Genomic DNA, 18736 nt, shown 5'->3' on the forward strand with positions numbered 1-18736 from the left:
TTTTGACTTTTAAATAATGAATAAAAATTAAAACAATTTGCTGTCAAAGGTAAAGAATAGGACAGCACAACAAAATAACTGTCAGTGAGGTAAGTGATGTGACAAAATGCAATGTTTCACAGCTAACCCTGAGAATTTATAAACTAAGTGTGATTTGGGTGTACTGAAAATGCTGGTATTTAAAACCGATCTAAACTATAACATATCACGAGACTTAATTGGAGTTTAATGGAATCTTCACTACTTATATGTTGCATAACTAACAACCTTACCATAAGGATGTTATATAAAAAGGCGTAATTTTAAAATTGCATTAATAAATGCATTTACATCGTTTTACTCAAACATTACAATAAGAGGTTATATTAAAACAGATGAAACTCAATAACCCATTCAACGGCATTTTAAGGAGCAAAAAAATCACAACGCAGCAACTCCTAATGGCACTGTCAAAAACATCCAAGCTCATCTGAAAGTGCATTATTTGAAAAGATGTTTGATGACCTTTTATCTAAACGTTGTCAGAGTGATATTCATCAAAGAGGATCACCATATTCTGTGTCTTTGACAAGGAGCTGTGCGGACAGTTTTTAAAAATCCCCAATCACTGTCTAAGAAGAGTGTTTTACTAACACATCTTCCAACAATCAGCATTGTTTTGCACTTCAACACTTTGTGGAAAAGGTTTTTTAAAAAAAAAATCTACTTTTTCCCCTCTCTCCTGATGCAATTAACTCCAGACATCCTGTAGGTAACGTTTCTCTTCACGTAGGTTGGCCACAACTTTCATGGCGGCCAGAGTATCCACTCCCAGCTTTTCTGACACAATCTCGGTGAGGGAATTAGCCACATCTTTAGCCATATTCTTGCCATCCCTGTTTTAGAAACAAAAATAATATCAGTAAAATAGTAGTTTTAACAAGAACCTATATTCTTCTGGGATGTTACAAAACCCAACGTGCAGATAGGCAATAAATGGGGGTCAGAACTTAATCATTTCAGTCGAATTGTAGGTTAGTCTAGCAGCTCAGCATATAGTATTAGTGATAATGGAGTGCTTACCATCTCAGAGCAACACTAACTACTTTGAAATTGGACAATGGCACAATCACTGATTCTCATTTCAATGGCACAAGCTGCAGGCAATGTTACAGAACAGAAAACAATTTACAAACAAACAATGCTACACAGTTGGCTGTCCATCTGTGAGATGGAATTACTGTTTTGTTGCCCATTTTTAATATATATTTTCAACAGCTGCCATAATCATTGCTAACCTTTGAACCTGACATGCATCTGCAATCAGGATTTTCAAAGAATTTTTTTTAAATACTTGAGTTACAGTTTCCTTTTTAAAACACCAGCAAGCATATTGACAATAGGCTGGATGGTCAGCCCTCCACCTTCCCCATCCCTTCAACAATATTCATCATCAGTACCAAACTGAACAGAGAAAACATTCAAAAATTGAAACCAAAAGCGAAAATGCTGGAAAATCTCAGCAGGTCTGGCAGCATCTGTAAGGAGAGAAAAGAGCTGATGTTTCAAGTCCAGATGACCCTTTGTCAAAGTTAAAAGGCACAGAAAGCGAGAGATATTTATACTGCAGGGGGATGAAATGAAAGATGGGTCATAGCCACAGAAACCAGGGGAAAAGACTGCTAATAGCTGTCCAGAGAGAAGAAAGGGTGTGAGTGGCCAAACGGCAGAGAAGCTGTAACTGATGAAGATGCTGGGGGGGGGGGGGGGGGGGATGGGACAGAGGTAGAATGTAGAAAAGGGGAAGTGGGGAGAGAAATGATAAGAGAAGGGGGATGAAGGAGGAGGAAAGAGTGGGAGGGGGAAGAAAAATGAAGACAGACAATAAAGAAATAAAAAAGGTAGAGAACAGTTAAAAATTAAAATAGAATGAAATCAAAGGGGGCTGGGGTGGGGTAGAGCTTGCCATTTTAGCTCCCATGCCCACATATTTGTCCTTGATTTGCTGCAACATTCCAGTGAAGCTCAACACGCAAACTGGAGGAACAGCATCTCATCTTCCAGCTAGGCACTTTACAGCCTTCCGGTCTCAACATCGAATTTAACAACTCCACCTCGGCCCCCTTTGTTTTCATTCTGTTTTAATTTTTTTTTTTACTGTTCCCTACCTTTTATTTCTTTATTGTCTTTCTTCATTTTTCTTCCCCCCCCCCACTCCATCCCCCTTCCCTTACCTTTTTCTCCCCCCACTTCCCCTTTCCTACATTCTACCTCTGTTCCATCCCCCCCACACACGTCTTCATCTGTCACAGTTTACAGCTTCCCTGCCGTTTGGTCATTCACACCCATTATTCCCTCTGTGGACAGCTATTAGCAGTCTTTTCCCCTGGTTTCTGTGGCTATGATTCATCTTTCATTCCCTCCCCCTGCAGTATAAATATCTCCCACTTTCTATGCCTTTTAACTTTGACAAAAGGTCTTCTGGACTCGAAACATCAGCTCTTTTCTCTCCTTATAGATGCTGCCAGACCTGCTGAGATTTTCCAGCATTTTCTCTTTTGGTTTCAGATTCCAGCATCCGCAGTATTTTGCTTTTATTTAAAAATTGAAAATTTACAATTAGTAATGGCAAGTGAATGGTGTATTGCTTTTGTCTGGGGCTGCACAAATAACTTTATTAGTGTCACAAGTAGGCTTCCATTAACACCGCAATGAAGTTACTGTGAAAATCCCCTAGTCGCCACACTCCGGCGCCTGTACGGGTACACGAAGGGAGAATTTAGCACCTAACTAGCACATCTTTCGGACTGAGGGGGAAAACCGGAGCACCCAGAGGAAACCCACACAGACACGGGGAGAACGTGTAAACTCCACAGAGTGATCCAAGCCAGAAATCGAACCCAGGTCCCTGGCTCTGTGAGACAACAGTGCTAGCCACTGTGCCACCCCAATAGCAGTCAAGGTAAAACAAAAAGTACAACTACAATCAATATCTTAGATTATTAAAACAAATGTCAACATAACATTCATTGCATTTTTTTTAAAAAGTAGGTACATTCCCTTCTAATATATACCAAACTTGAATGAAATAAAGATACTCCTCATCTTCCAGGTGAGCTTCTGAAAGCAGCCTGGTTGAAGATATTTCTAATTCCCTACCAGATCCTTTTGCCCTACTTTCTGATTTTATTTTGCCTCCCTAGGGTAGCAATTAAAGAAACCGTACAAAGTATGTCCATAACTTAAGAAAACGGTTGCCCATCACTTCTAGCACCAGTTAAAATCCTGAAGAAATTGAAATACTTAAAATGGTACATAATATACAATTTTAAAATACACCGAATGCTGGCATGGTTTTATTGAAAAGCTCAATGCCTGTGATGAAGAGTCATTCTCCAGTTTGTATTGATGCATACATGGAGGGCTGAGAAGGAAACCACAGTCTGCCACTTGGTTTCTATTCATTAAAATTGATGGACTGTAGATTGCAGGAAGAGCTCAATGTGCCTGGAGCATCAAAGTACAAAGTTTACCATACATATTTGTTAACCGTGGGAAACCACAACCTTTATTACAATTCCTCAGCAATCATAGGAATGATTTTCTCAGATACCTTAAGTGGTAAAGAGCCCGCAAGGTGGTCAAGACAGCATCTTAAATCAAAATACAAGATGCATTTTAGTAAAGCAGTTGAAGCTTGCACACGGAACTGCCAATTGGAGGGTCATTAAGGGGCAGATTGCCACTTACATTGATGTCAATATTCATTAAAGGAAACAGTGAGGCATTTTAGTGGCTATCACTTGAACTGAAGCTTCGCTCCATCGTGAAACACATTGCCGTGTGTTAGCCAGCAACTTCCACACCTTCAATGGATGTGTACAGTCCACATATGCTGCTGCATGAAAATCATATCTAATTAACGCTAGAGTGTTAAACTTGCACATGTACTTTGTTACCTCCAGACAAGTTCAAATTATGGTAATCAGCAACAGGGACCGGAATTCCTCTTCCTGGCTGTGTCTTGAGGCTGCAACATGCGTTTGAAACCTTGGTAGCCTACATGACTTTGAAATTAGTTTCCAATCACATATCTGCACTATTACTAAGACTGCCTATTTCCACCCTTGTAACATTGGCTGGCTCTGCTTCAACACATTTGCTGCTGAAACACTCATACATGCCTTTATCATCACTTGATGTGACTATTCCGATGCACTCCTGCTTAACTACACTGACTCCCAAATAAGCACTGCAATGATTTTAAATTTCTCATCTTTGTCTTGTTTTCAAGCTCCGTTAGGACTTTGCCCCTCCCTAACCTTTCACCCTCATCCAGCCTGACAAGGCTCTGGGATATATGCTCCTCTAATTCTGGTTCTTGAGCTCCTCTTATCTCCACAATCAGTGCCCATGCCTTCAGTTGCCTAGAACATAAATGTAAGCTCTGGAGTTCCCTTTCTAAAATATTCTGCCTCCATTTTTCTCTTCCCTCCTATATGACACCTCTGAGGCCCAAATATTTGGTCATCTGTCCCAGTGTTCCCTTATGTGGCTTGGTGTCAAATTATGTTTAATAATGCTCCTGTAAGATGCCTAGTGACATTTTATTAAAGTTGTTATTGTAGTGATAAGATTGTGCACCAAAACCAGACTTTCAAGCAGTCTTAGAAGCACAGTACACAAAAACAACCAGTTTACACTCTTTCACCAAAATACCCCTTTAAGTACGTGACTTTAAAATGAGTTCCCAACCACATATCTGCACCATAAGACATAGGAGCAGAATTAGGCCATTCTGCCCATCGAGTCTGCTCCGCCATTCAATCACAGCTGATATTTTTCTCATCCCCATTCTCCTGCCTTTTCCCCATAACCTCTGATCCCCTTACTAATCAAAAACCCTATCTATTTCTGTCTTAAAGACACTCAATGACCTGGCCTCCACAGCCTTCTGCACCACTCTCTGGCTGAAGAAATTTCTCCTCATCTGTTTTAAAGGATCGACCCTTTAGCCTGAGGTTGTGCCCTCTGGTTCTAGTTTTTCCTACTAGTAGAAACATCCTCTCCATGTCCACTCTATCCAGGCCTTGCAGTATCCTGCAAGTTTCAATAAGATCCCCCCCTCATCCTTCTAAACTCCAACGAGTACAGACCCAGAGTCCTCAACAGTTCCTCATCCGACAAGCTCTTCATTCCAGGGATCATTCTTGTGAACCTCCTCTGGACCCTTTCCAAGGCCAGCACATCCTTCCTTAGATACGGGGCACAAAACTGCTAACAATACTCCAAATGGGGTCTGACCAGAGCCTTATACAGCCTCAGAAGTACATTCCTGCTCTTGTATTCTAGCCCTCTTGACATGAATGCTAACATTGCATTTGCCTTCCTAACTGCCAACTGAACCTAAACGTTAATCTTGAGAATCTTGATCAAGGACACCCAAGTCCCTTTGTGATTTCTTAAGCATTTCCCCATTTAGAAAATAGTCTATGCCTCAATTCCTCCTTCCAAAGTGCATAACCTCACTTTTCCACACTGTATTCCATCTGCCACTTCCTTGCCCACTCTCCTAGCCTATCCAAGTCCTTCTGCAGCCCCCCTGCTTCCTCAATACTGCCTGTCCCTCTACACATCTTTGTACCATCTGCAAACTTAGCAACAGTGCCTTCAGTTCCTTCTTCCAAATTGTTAATGTATATTGTGAAAAGTTGTGGTCCCAGCACTGACCCCTGAGGCACACCACTAGTCAACAGCTGCCATCCTGAAAAAGACCCCTTTATCCCCACTCTCTGCCTTTTGCCAGTCAGCCAATCCGCTATCCATGCCAGGATCTTACCCCTAACACCATGGGCTCTTAACTTATTTAACAGTCTCCTATGTGGCACCTTGTCAAAAGCCTTCTGGAAATCTAAATAAATCAAGTCCACTGGTTCTCCTTTATCTAACTTCCTTGTTACCTCCTCAAAGAACTCTAACAGATTTGTCAGACATGACCTCCCCTTGACGAAGTCGTGCTGACTCAGTCATATTTTATCATGTACTCCGCGATCTCATCTTCAATAATGGACTATAAAATTTTGCCAATGACCGAAGTCAGGCTAACTGCCCTATAATTTCCCGTCTGCTGCCTCCCTCTCTTCTTAAAAAGTGTTACATTAGCTAATTTCCAGTCCTCTGGGGCCCTCCCTGCCTCCAGTGATTGCTGAAAGATCACCACCGATGCCTCCACAATTTCCTGAGCTCTCTCTTTTAGAACCCTGAGGTGTAGTCCATCCGGTCCAGGTTATGTATCCACCTTCAGACCTTTCAGTTTCCCCAGAACCTTCGCCTTAGTGATGGCCACTACACTCACCTGTGCCCCCTGACTCTCCTGGAGCTCTGGCATCCCACTGGTGTCTTCCACCGTGAAGACTGATGCAAAGTAACTATTCAGTTCCTCTGCCATTGCTTTGTTTCCTATTATTACTTCTCCAGCGGTCCAATGTCTACCATTACTATTACTAAAACTGCCCATTTTCACCCCGTGACGTTGGCTTCAACACATCTGCTGCATTGACTGGCATAGAACATGGCATACTGTTACCTCCACAATTCAATTTGGTTTTCCCAGTTATTCACCGAGTCTGTATTGATGTGGGCAGATCAGAATATTTGCTTCCCTAGAAACAGGTTCACGTCCCTCCTCCACACAACCAGAGAATAGGCAAGTTTCCATGCAGGGAACAATGTTAATTAAATAGGATTTAAACGCCTAACACCAAATGCAGCTCTTCTGCATTGTGGTTACTAAACCGTGTCCAACACTATTGTTGTATATTTGATGGGGCCATCTTGTGACCAGGTCACACACACTAAGGCAATGGGAAGAAACCTGATTGTGCCTCCCAAACTACAATGAAAGCCTGAACACAATACAATACTCTCTAAACTAGACAAATGATCATTACTGTAGACAAGCGTCTATGTTTAAATTTTTGCTTTTATATCACCATCTGCTTGGTGGTTTGGCAACAATCTCTCAAATTAAAGGTTTCGGAAAACAGTATTACATAGTAGGTGGTGAGGTTCAGCAGAGTTCTGACCAACCCTCTGTAAAGTGTATATTTTCAATCCAATTTTTGTTTCCCAACTTTAGCTCTCCTCCCATCCCCCAAAATAGGAATGTTAAAAAATGTGACACAAATTATTGCCCATGTACAACTATCAAAATCTGCTGAAAGGAAACAGGTCACATGCTGTACATGGAGTCCATATTGCAATGTCCCTGGAATTGACCAAAGTCAGAGAATTGAAATGAAATACCATAGTTTTATAGTCCGATTCTACACCACCAACTACTTTTGCTCACGAGCTTCCAGCTTTGCAGTTTCAGGGATTCCAGAAAATAAATAGACCATGTAGAACTCTCAGTGCTGGTCATAGGTAAATAATGACCTGAACAACCAGACAACCCGTTATTAATATTCAGATGATAGCAAAGATACTAAGGCATGGTAAGGAAATATATTTTAAAAATTGCAACCAATGTTCCTCTAAGTGGCATTTATCTAAATCGCACATCCAAGTCGACATAGGACAGGATTTTTCAGATTGCGTTTGTGGGGTTTCCCACCATGTCACTGAAAACACAAACCACGGCTGCCCCTCAGCTATTTGATACTTTAAGGGGTGTTACTTGGCTGAAGGTGGGATTTGTGCCCCTCACTCAGGAAAAGTCCCAACTTAAAGAACTGCCAGTTCGATAGTTCCAGCAGCATCATGGGTAGCTGTGGCCATAGTTGGAACTGCAAGTAATCTGCTGGAGTTCACAGGAGCAGGTAGGTGTGGGGCCTTGAGGAGGGAACGGGAGAGGAGGGGGGTTAGCGGGCAGGGGAGGTGGGGCTGATGGCCCCGAAGGAAGGTGGGGGGGGGGGGGGGGGGGGTGTGGTGAGGGGTGCGGAGCTCAGGGGGAAATGCCCACTCTGGAAATGGGTTTTAGTCATAGCCCCTTCTGCTACCCAATGCCCGAGCATAGTAACCTGTGGGCTTCACCCCTATGCAGTATTTTCTCAACTACTGCTATTTATATAGCACCTTTAATGTAATAAAACATCCCAAAGCAAAACTGGACACATGGGCACAAAGTAACATTAAGGCAGATGGCCAAAAGTTTGGTCAAAGAGATAGGTTTCAAAAGGTGTCATAAAGAAGGAAAAAGAATTGGGGGAGGGTTTAGGGAAGCTTCAGCTGAGGCAACTGGAAGCAAAGCCACCAACGAATCAGGGGTGCTCAAGAGGCCAAAAGCACAGATTTGGGGGAATTGTGGGGCTGGCGGAGATTCCAGCGATAGGGAGGAGCAAAGCCACAGAGGGGCCTGGAAATAAGGAAAATAATTTTTTAAACCGAAACGCTACTTGTGACCAGGAGTCAATGTAGGTCAGCGAATGGAGTCTGGAGCAAGACATGGGGGCGGGTGAATTTTACCATTTTGAGTCTAAGTGCCGGATCCGGGCGTCAAATAGATCCGCGCCTGGAATCCTCTTTCCAGCACGCCCATACACGTTTTGCTGGCTCCAGTCCGATCTGCGTTGTGGGCGGGGCTTAGCACTGGTGGACCGATCGGAGCTCTAGACTGCGCATGCACAGTTGGAAAAAAATCTGAGCCCGCGCCCGGGCACGAAAGAAAAAGCAGAAAGCGGAGAGAGCGGCTCTCTGACAATCATCCTCTGGTCACGGGCGGGGTGGGGGGAGGTGGAGGTGCTGAGGGGAGGGGGTGTGATGTATCATCCTCTGGTCGGGGGAGTTCCGCTGCCTGTCTGCGGCCGATCCCTCCTGCCGGAGTGGATGTGCGGCCATGCCATCCCACAAAACCTTCAGGATGAAGAGATTCCTCGCTAAGATGATGAAGCAGAACTGGCCAATTCCACAGTGGATCCGCATGAAAACCGGCAACAAGATCAGTACAAGTCCAAGAGGAGACACTGGAGAAGGACCAGGCTGGGCCTGTAAAGGGATACACCATCACTGGTACACTACCAGCCCACAGATTACTCTTCCCTGCAGGGGCAAGAGAGTGGGACAGATGGCTGTGACTGGTAGTGTACCAGTGATGGTGTATCCCTTTACAGGCCCAGCTTGGTCCTTCTCCAGTGTCTCCTCTTGGACTTGTACTTATCTTGTAGCCGGTTTTCATGCAGATCCACTGTGGAATTGGCCAGTTCTGCTTCATCTTCTTAGCGAGGAATCTCTTCATCCTGAAGGTTTTGTGGGATGGCATGGCCGCACATGCACTTCGGCAGGAGGGATCGGCCACAGACAGGCAGCGGAACCCTCCGGACCAGAGGATGATACATCACACCCCCTCTCCTCCTCCCACCAGCAACCCCCGCCCTCCCCGGACCAGAGGATGATCTGGGTCAGAGAGCTGTTGCAGTCGCTGACACCACTCTTCAGAAGCTGCAGCGGCCACTTCAGACTTTTATTTTGCAGGTCGATCACAGCATGGACGCGGATCGGGCCAGAAGATGGTAAAGTGGGATTTGGCGGTAGAGTTGGTCGCGCGGTTCATTAAGTCGATTTAAATGCATGCAAATACATTTAAATCATCGGGCCGCCTGATTCAGGCGCGGGCCGGACCCGCGCCCGAATCGGGTGTCAGTAAAGCCGCGACCTGCTCGGATTCGGGTGCAGATCGCGTTAAAGGCCCGACGCCCAACTTTACCGCGATTTTGTGCCCAAAAACGGGCACGAAGTTTTGGTAAAATCAGGCCCATGGTCTTCCCAACATTTAATTGAAGGAAATTTTAGCTCAACTAGTACTGGATGTCAGATAAGCAAAGTGATAATTTAGAAATAGTGGAGGAATCAAGAAAGGTGATGGCAATGTCAAACGGGGCATCATCAAACATCTGACGCAAAGTTTTCAGATGATGTTGCCAAGGAGCAGTTTGAAACAGAAGGGGGACAAGGATAGTTCTTTGGGGGACACCAAAGCTAATGTAACGGGAAGATAAATCATTGTAGGTGATTCTCTGGCTATGACCAGCAACAATGAAGAGGCACAGGGGAAATAGTTTACCTGTGTCACAGCCAAAGTGTGCTATTTGTGACTTTGATAAGAAACATTTGAATATTGTGGCAAGTGTGTAAACCTGACTGGAGGGATCCTAATAAGGAGTTCTGTGAAAGGTGGGCATGGATCTGTCAGGCGACAACATGGCCAAGGACTTGAGGGGAAAGGAAGGTTGGAGATGAGACAATAGTTTGCAGGAACATTTCTCTGCTGCCTTAACATCTTTCCTGTAGGGTGAAGACCAAAACTGCAGATAATACTCTAACCGTAGTCTTGCTAAAGTTTCATACTAATTAACCATAGTCATTTATTTTATTATGTTTCTCATACCATAAAGCCCAGTATTCTTTTGTTTCAAAAGTGGACATATTTATTTAAGGTTGAGTTTTTACTGTTTTGTACAACTGACCCTTCTTACTGGCCAAATCTAATTAATTTCTCTTCATCTAAATTGGATATTTAGTTACTTCAGCTTTAGTTTAAAATGCAATACTTCCTAACTACAGGTTAGCACACCTTCCAGTCTCCGGATCGTTGGAGACCAGACGTACAACTGAAGATGTACGTCAGGACCCACAGAAAGTACGGACATCCTGATCTTTGTGGCAATTGCCCAGAAAGTTTCAACTTCCAATGTTCAATTGCCCTGCTCTCTGGGGCCTTGAGTTAGATCAGGGACTTTGGATATTTTTGATGTATTTGCCTGGGTAATTACCCAGAAAAATGTTAAACAGAATAAAACTTAGTCTAACTTTTTTGGATGGCAGGGTTTCACTTTCCACCACCCAAAAAGTCAGCAGGACTCAAAATGCCCCAAAGCCAATTTACGCTCGAGTGAAGAGTTAAGTGGCTGCAGGGGGGGCATTTGCTCCAGGAGAGGTCCTGCCATAGGGAACTGCTGGCCAGTCTGATTGGCCAGCAGCTCTTCAGTCCCTGCAGCAACCAGAGCTGCAGTGGACTGAACAGGAAATGCAGGAGGACATCCGAGATTGATCTGGATACAGGAGACCAAGGCAAGTTCAAGGAATCCCAGGATGGGGAGGGAAGGAAAGGCCTTGGGGAGCAAGGAAGTTCAGAAGCCACTGGAACTTAAGCCCCACTTCAAGTGGGAGCTTCAGATGAGAGAGTGCCTCCTCCTCTTTCCTATCATCCCCCCCTTCCCGACTGAGATCCAACTCTTATTTTTGGGCAAGTTCAATCTTCCTGCCAACTTAAAAATTGAGGATGGGTGGGAAACAGTCCTCAGGAGGCCAATAAGTGGCCACTTAAGAGCTTTAATTGGGACAAGAGTGGGCTTCCTGTCCGAGACCTTGCTCTGACATAAAATTGCTGCATGGTTGGGGCAGGCAGGAACCCAGAGGGAATTACATCCCCTCAATTTTGTGCTCCCCCTGCATACCCACTAACCCAATTACCCCTCCTGACGAGGCTCCGACCACCTAGCTCCTACCTCCAACCCTACTCTATCCATCTCACCCATCCATTCACTGACATCCAGACTGGACGTTTAACCAGACCTTATGACAGCTGGTACTGTTTGGTGCGTTCTGCCTTCTCCAGGCTCTACTATGATCCAATGGAATTCATAGGATCATAGAATCCTAGAATCCTGCAGTGCAGAAGGAGGCCATTCAGCACATCGAGTCTGCACTGATAACAATCCCATCCAGGACCTATCCCCATAACTCCATATATTTACCCTGCTAATCTCCCTGACACCAAGGGGCAATTTAGCACAACCAATCAACCTAACACACACATCTTTGGAGTGTGGGAGGAAGCCAGAGCACCCGGAGGAAACCCACGGATACACACAATGTGCAAACTCCACACAGTGACCGGAGGTTGGAATTGAACCAGGATTCCTAGCACTATGAGGCAGCAGCACTAACTGCTGTGCCGCCCATAACTGTCCAAGAGACTCTGTGCTCTGCATTTCTGAGAAAACTAGGCTTGGAAGTTCCATCAAGAAATGTAGGGCAGCGTCGAGGCTGGGGAAAAGTGGGATCGGAGCAGAAATCCAACGATAATTGTCGCTGCTCAGAAGATCTGAACCCTTATATTTAATTCTAATACCCTGCATCAACAATCTCATCCACCTCAGGATGTATGTACTCAGAATACTTATTCACCAGCTGATAAATTTCTTGTGCCTTAATGAACAGGAATGCAGCACTGCCCAGATGTTATATATATATATTTATCTCAGAAGAGAATTACATGCTCTGTTCTATGCCACTCTGTAACATGCTATTATATGCAGCAATACCGTGAACCTATCCATTTCTACTCACCCACATACATACAAATATCCATTTTCACTCAGCAACATTTTTGTGACATCTTCAGCAAAGAGCTTAAGTAGATGTTGAACATATTTTGCTTTTCCTTCTGACGTGTCCTTGGATTGATCCCTTGAGAAACAGACTTTCAGCTGGGTTAAGGTGCCATTATTTTGAAAGCTTCTCAACTCATTTCTGGAAGGCAAAGGAACAAGATGCATTTTTGCTGACTCCGGTTTTCCATTTAATTAGTTTCTATGTCACTGCCATTCCTCTCGACAGACATAGTTAGGGTTTTTAATTCCCCAGCACTTTGTTTTGATCATTCTTAAAGTCCATTCATTTGCAATGTCTCCCAGTCTTGACAAAAGGTCTATGCCTTATCTGTTGAAGTCTGTTTTCTCCATCGATTCTGCCAGGCCCAATTTGACATGCTGAGTTTTTCCAGCATTTTTGCTTTTGTTTCAAATTTTGAACATCTGCATTCTTTTTTAATTTTTGAAGATGAAATTTAAAGCTTCTACCCCATCATGTGTATTCGAACCACAACCACCATGAGTTAAGATTCTTCCTTTCCCAAATAAAAACGTTAAAAATGATCACAGTGAGAATACAGGGGATCACAATATTACACTAAAGTTTGCCAGAACAAAGTGAAGACTGTTAGGGGCAAATGATGCAATGTTCATTGCCACTACTCTGTTGTAGATTAGCCACAAGTTTCCTGTTACATCAGGTTTGAAGACCTGAGGCCTACTCAATGTTCAGTGCAGTTTAAGTTTATTAATTAGTGTCACAAGTAGGCTTACATTAACACTGCAATGAAGTTACTGTGAAAATCCCCTAGTCGCCAAACTCCAGCGCCTGTTCGGGTACATCGAGGGAGAATTTAGCATGGCCAATGCACCTAACCAGCACATCTTTCAGACTGTGGGAGGAAACCGGAGCACCTGGAGACACGGAAAGAATGTGCAGACTCTGCACAGACAGTAACCCAAGCCAGGAATCGAACTCGCATCCCTGGCGCTGAGGCAGCAGTGCTAACCACTCTGCCACGAGGAAATAAAGCATGCTGGGAACTTACATAACTGTGCTCAAACCTCAACAAGTCTCAAGAGTGAAGTTAATTAGGGGAGCCCAATAATGCAACTGAATGTCATGCCACACACTAAGTACTGGTTTAAAACTGTTGCTTCAGCAGAGGTGTGCTGTGAAGGGTTGGCATTTGCTACAGCATAGCTCTTTTTCAATAATAGTGGGGTTACCTTTACTTCAACTACCTATTTTACAATGGAGTCTTTGCGTCTCATCAATTGTAATTAAAAAAAAGAGTGCCCCACAATTAGCCTTTACTGGGCTGGTGGCGTCAAACAGTTTAGCCTCTGGCCCATGCTCTATGTACTGTGGCCAGCATCAAATTATATAATGCGCTTACCTTCCAGTAAGGTTAAACTCAGCTCACTTCAGCAACAGTGATCCTGGTAACCGTGAATCACACCCAGGGCTGCATTTTTGGACTTAGAAGTAATTCTCAGGAGGATATTAGATCTGCCTCAAATCAGAAATCTTTTAAGCCTAGTTTCCATTTGAAGTTGAAGAAATACTTCCATGGAAAAGTACCATCAGTCTATGAGTTCCACAAAATGTTTGAGCAAGTCTGAATATTATTTAGTGTTTGAGGATGCGGATGGAAGTTGGGTTATTGGAATAGATTAAAAAGGAGTAATTTGATGCAAAAATGAAAAGATTGTTGTTTGAAGGGTTCAAGTTATGGTTTGTAGAGACAACAGTGCAAGATGCAGGGGGAAAAAAAAAAAAGAGGATTTGAGTTAGCACAATGTCCCAAGTTACTCCGTAAATAGATCCTCAGTTACAGGGGATTAAGAAGTGGTGGAAATAAAGAATCAGAACAGTGTATTTACCGAAACAGATAATCTCGATCATGGTGTCGGCAGCCAAAAAAAAGCCAAGTTTCCCCAAATACAGAGCCAGGATTCTCTCTTTGTTTTTGACTGAAACAGAAAGATAGCAAACTAAGAAAGCCAGAAATAAAATTGTTTAAAAATCTATACCAGCAGTTAACTGTACTAGATTCTTGAAAATGTTGCAAGAAATAAACAGGCATTCTTTCTTCACATTTCTTTCATCTCCCACATGAAAATGTTTCATGACAATTTTGCAGTGCCTCATCTGAACGATTATTCAAGTATGTCGGAGTTTCATTAGCAAGCTGCTTATCTGCGGCCAGCATCACAGTTGAACCTAACGCTTTCCCAGCTGAGGAAATATGCTCATTTTTAAGTGAACTTAGTCACTTCTGTCCTTAAATCATACAGGCAAATGTTGGGCACCTATTCCAGCCTCAGTCAAAACCATTGTTTTATTCAGTGTGATGATGACTGCTTTGCCTTGGTGTTTATCCCTTTCAATATAAATCTTTCTAAATGCATATTCAACCCAATCTTTTTGTGAATTTATCTATTGCACGTCCAGGCCATGTTTGCTCCTTTCCTGCATTCGGAAATTTACTATTTAAAGTATATCCTCATGTTTGTTTCTTGCCCCAGAGCACAAAGTTTTTTATTCAGCAATTTATTTAATGCTTTTCAGGCATTTATATTATAACCAAATTGTCCACATTCTCAATCTATACTTCTTCAAGAAAGATTTGTTAATCAAACATAACCATAGAATGACAATACAGAAGGTGATCATGCAATCCATTGTACCTGTACCACTTCTTTGATGGAGTTAATCGACTTGGTCCCATTCTCTAACCCTTTCCCCATAGCCCTGAATTTTTGTCCTCTTCAAGCATTAAATATTTATCCACTTTTTCCATCTATTAAATGAATAGGGGTTGGGTGCGTCACAGGCTGGGGGATACACCAACAGAACCACCAGCCAGGGTCACTAATAATTTTCTTATTCCGATGCAAGGCTCACCAGTTAATGGGTACCCTTAGCCGTTTCTCTTTTTGAACACGTCATGTTTGTCAGTCCCTTTGACACAGACCATCTCCAATGAAACTGGAAAAATCAGTTATTTCCTCTGTCGCTTCTGCAATAATTTCCTTCAGCATTCTGATCCTGAACACATCAACAAGTGTAACAATTTGGAGTGAAATTGGTCTTCATCAGTAGCATAAAATGGACTCATTATGAATTGGCTGCCAGTTTACACCATGTCCATTTTACTTTACCTAGGTCAACATCACTGGTGAAAATCAGTTTCTTAGGAAGGAGCACAGGGGAGGCATTGCATTTGTTCAATGTTACTTCTTCGGCTATATAGCCTATAGGCAAAAATCCAGAAAATTTGACTAGTAAAGTTTCACTGACTAAATAACCAGCATGAAACAATCCTAACAGAGGTCAATTTTAGATATTTAGATGGCTGCAAGATAGTAAATAACATATGAAGCTCTCTCTCTCTGCCCCCTTCTACTCAAATATAAAATTGTTACATTGTGCAGTATATCATTTATCAGTCTTACCATAGGGCAGTTGAAAGAATTGGATAAAACAATAAAAATATATACATTGTGCCATGTTACCTTGCGGAAAAATTGGGATACTTATTTCACTAGTGCTTTCTCTTCTTTCCCAGAAATTGCAATATTGAAATCTCAATGATATCCATTCTGCCAGCTATGTAGTATACACAAAATTTTAACTGACCATTGCCAAAAGATTTATTCAAACGTTGCATCCTTATTCATAGTAAAGAACCATATTAAAGTCAATCTTCTCAACTTAAACTCTCAAAATATTTGCATAGGTTGAATATTTCCCATGCATACAGATAAATCACCTATGACTGTTTGAAATAATCCTATACACCATCCTGCTCAGGAACTCCAAGCTTGGTCCCTCCTGGTAAGATTCCTTTTGGTTATGCCCTTCATATAATTATATCTCATGCTTTGTTAATGAGAACAAAGAACGGAATGCTTTCGTGTCTTACACAAGCAAATGATTGGATATTCTATACAAACAATCCGCCAAAACCAGTGCTAAGAGTGATGTCTACCAGACAGAATTGTTCTGTTCACAAATTAACTTGAATTGTTTTAACCTGTGAAGTTTAAGAGGAAAAATTGAAATGATGCAAAAAGCAAAATACTAATAGAAGCCAGATATATAAAAACAACAGAAAATACAGGAAACCTAACAATTCAGGTCAGTGGCTTTTCATCAGAATTGGGGAAAAAAAGCTAGAAATGTAATAGGTTTTAAAGCAAGTGAAGAAGTGTAAACCAGAACAAAAAGGAAAGTGAGCGACAGGATAGGAGACCAAAGACATTAAATGATAAATGAAAAGAATTGGTGATGTATGATCAAAAGAGTGTGGTAATAGGACAAGTAATGAAATAAAGGACATGTCTCGAAGAATATGAATGGAAAATGTCACCTGAAAACAAAATAAGAACATACAAAAAAATAGGCTGTTTGGCCCTTGACCAATGGGTTGAAGGTGCGGGAAGTCTCTAAAATCCAGAAGGAAGGAGTAAAACCAAAACCAGCCAAGCAAAAAAATAAGAGGGAGGGATTATGGTCTGAAATTGAACCAAATGTGGAATTCGATTAGCGCCTAATTGAAAATTGAAATTTGTGTCCCTTGAGCTTCACTGGAACACAAGAGGCGGCCAAGGGCAGGAAGTCAGAGTGAGATAGAATGACAGGTGACAAAAAGCCCATCCTCTCCCTTTCATTTGCTCAAAACTTAGACATCTCAACTTTCCCCAGCTCTGATGAATGGTCATGGATCTAAAACATTAACTATTTCTCTGATGCTCTTTAAAAATTGAAATAAATAGTTTTGTGCATGCCTCAACACTCACCAGCCCATGGGCTGAGTTTTATGTTCCAAAGCTGATGCGAGTGGGTGGGGGGACAATTTGAAAATCCAGCACTTTGCCTTTCTGCCCAAGGCTTGTGCAAAATTTTATGGAGGGTGCTGGAGGGGTTAGGCAGCCCACCCTTCGGCCTCATCCTTTTCTCCACTGCCATTTTAGCAGCAGAAGAGAGAGGCCACAACAAGCAGGTAGCCCACAGCTGTAGCCACACAAGTTGGTGTCAGGAAAGTGTGTGGGAGAGGGAAAAAAAAAAGAACCTGGCCTGACCCCCATTCCTCTCACCAGGCCCATCAGCTGGAACCGGCAAAATAAACCCCTAACTACCCGACTCCCCCAGACTTATCTTAGCAGCAGCAACCTCCACTGAGAAGTCCCCAAGTGACAAAAATCCCATCTCCAGCCTAACTGCAGTTAATTGGCCAATAGCCCAAAAAATCCAGCCCCATGTTTTTTTCAATTTTCACCTATTTTTTGCACCTCATTATTGACCAATTAATACTGATTTTCCTTCTATTTAATTAACCTGGATTTGAAATGCAAACACAGTTTCTGGATTCACAAAATCCCATCAATCTACGTAACAAACGAGGCCACCATTGCTCAAGCACAAAGTCTTCGATAGTCAAATTTTAATCACAACTAGCAATGATGTCAGCAAATATTACACCCTTTCTGAAGTGAGAAAACTGTAGTGAGTTTAGTAAGGGCATGGAATGTTAAGCTATGGCAGCTGCAGTCATCTCTATCCCCAATTCTGCTGCAGTTGAATACAGATTTTAAAATCTAAGTCTTCAGTATAGTCTTCAAATGAGACCATGGCTTGACATAATATGGAACATTCTGGAGAGCAGAGCTAAGTCTTGTTTAGCACTCCTAATATGTTTCTAAAAATATGGTGTGCTAAATGAAAACATGCAAAAGGAAAATCACTAACATGAGAACACATGTAAATAAGGGTGGTTAACATTCCGGAATTATAATTTTTTACATTAAAACCCTATTGGTAGCCTTGAACCTAACTGACCCAAAAACCCTCTTGCTACTCTTGTTCACTTACTATAGTACTCCAAATTGCTTTCTTTCCACTTAGCTCCTACCTGCTCCTACCCACTTCCCGCCACTCTCCTGTGTGCCCCACCCCCCGCTTCCCTTTTGCTCCTTTCCCTCCTGACTCTCATTGCCCCCTTTTCTGTCCCACTCACCATCCCCTTGCTGCATCCCCCTTGGTGCCCCTGAGCAATGAGTGAGGCAGTGAGGGGGTTGGGAAAGCAAAGCAGTGAATGGAAGGGCATGAGAAGTGAAGTGGTGGTATGTTTAAAACACACAAATTGAACAAGCATAATTACAACATAGTTCATAGAAACCCTACAGTACAGAAAGAGGCCATTCGGCCCATCGAGTCTGCACCGACCACAATCCCACCCAGGCCCTACCCCCATATCCCTACATATTTTACCCACTAATCCCTCTAACTTACGCATCTCAGGACACTAAGGGGCAACTTTAGCATGGCCAATCCACCTAACCTGCACATCTTTGGACTGTGGGAGGAAACTGGAGCA

The 18736-nt window shown here is 42.7% G+C and overlaps 1 protein-coding gene across 1 annotated transcript in view; it reads right to left on the reverse strand.

Moving 5' to 3' along the window:
• Positions 1-694: 694 nt before the first annotated feature.
• mtrr (5-methyltetrahydrofolate-homocysteine methyltransferase reductase) overlaps positions 695-18736 on the reverse strand; it is a 60244-nt gene continuing 42202 nt past the window's right edge. Inside the window, exons 13-15 of the mRNA XM_078237418.1 lie at positions 14238-14327; positions 12328-12510; positions 695-875 (exon numbers count right to left, since the gene is read on the reverse strand). Coding sequence (XP_078093544.1) covers positions 731-875; positions 12328-12510; positions 14238-14327 — 418 coding nt within the window. The 3' untranslated portion in view covers positions 695-730. The remainder of the gene's footprint in view (positions 876-12327; positions 12511-14237; positions 14328-18736) is intronic.

The sequence above is a fragment of the Mustelus asterias genome, chromosome 2 (genome assembly GCF_964213995.1).
Source record: "Mustelus asterias chromosome 2, sMusAst1.hap1.1, whole genome shotgun sequence".
NCBI classification, from domain to species: Eukaryota; Metazoa; Chordata; class Chondrichthyes; order Carcharhiniformes; family Triakidae; genus Mustelus; species Mustelus asterias.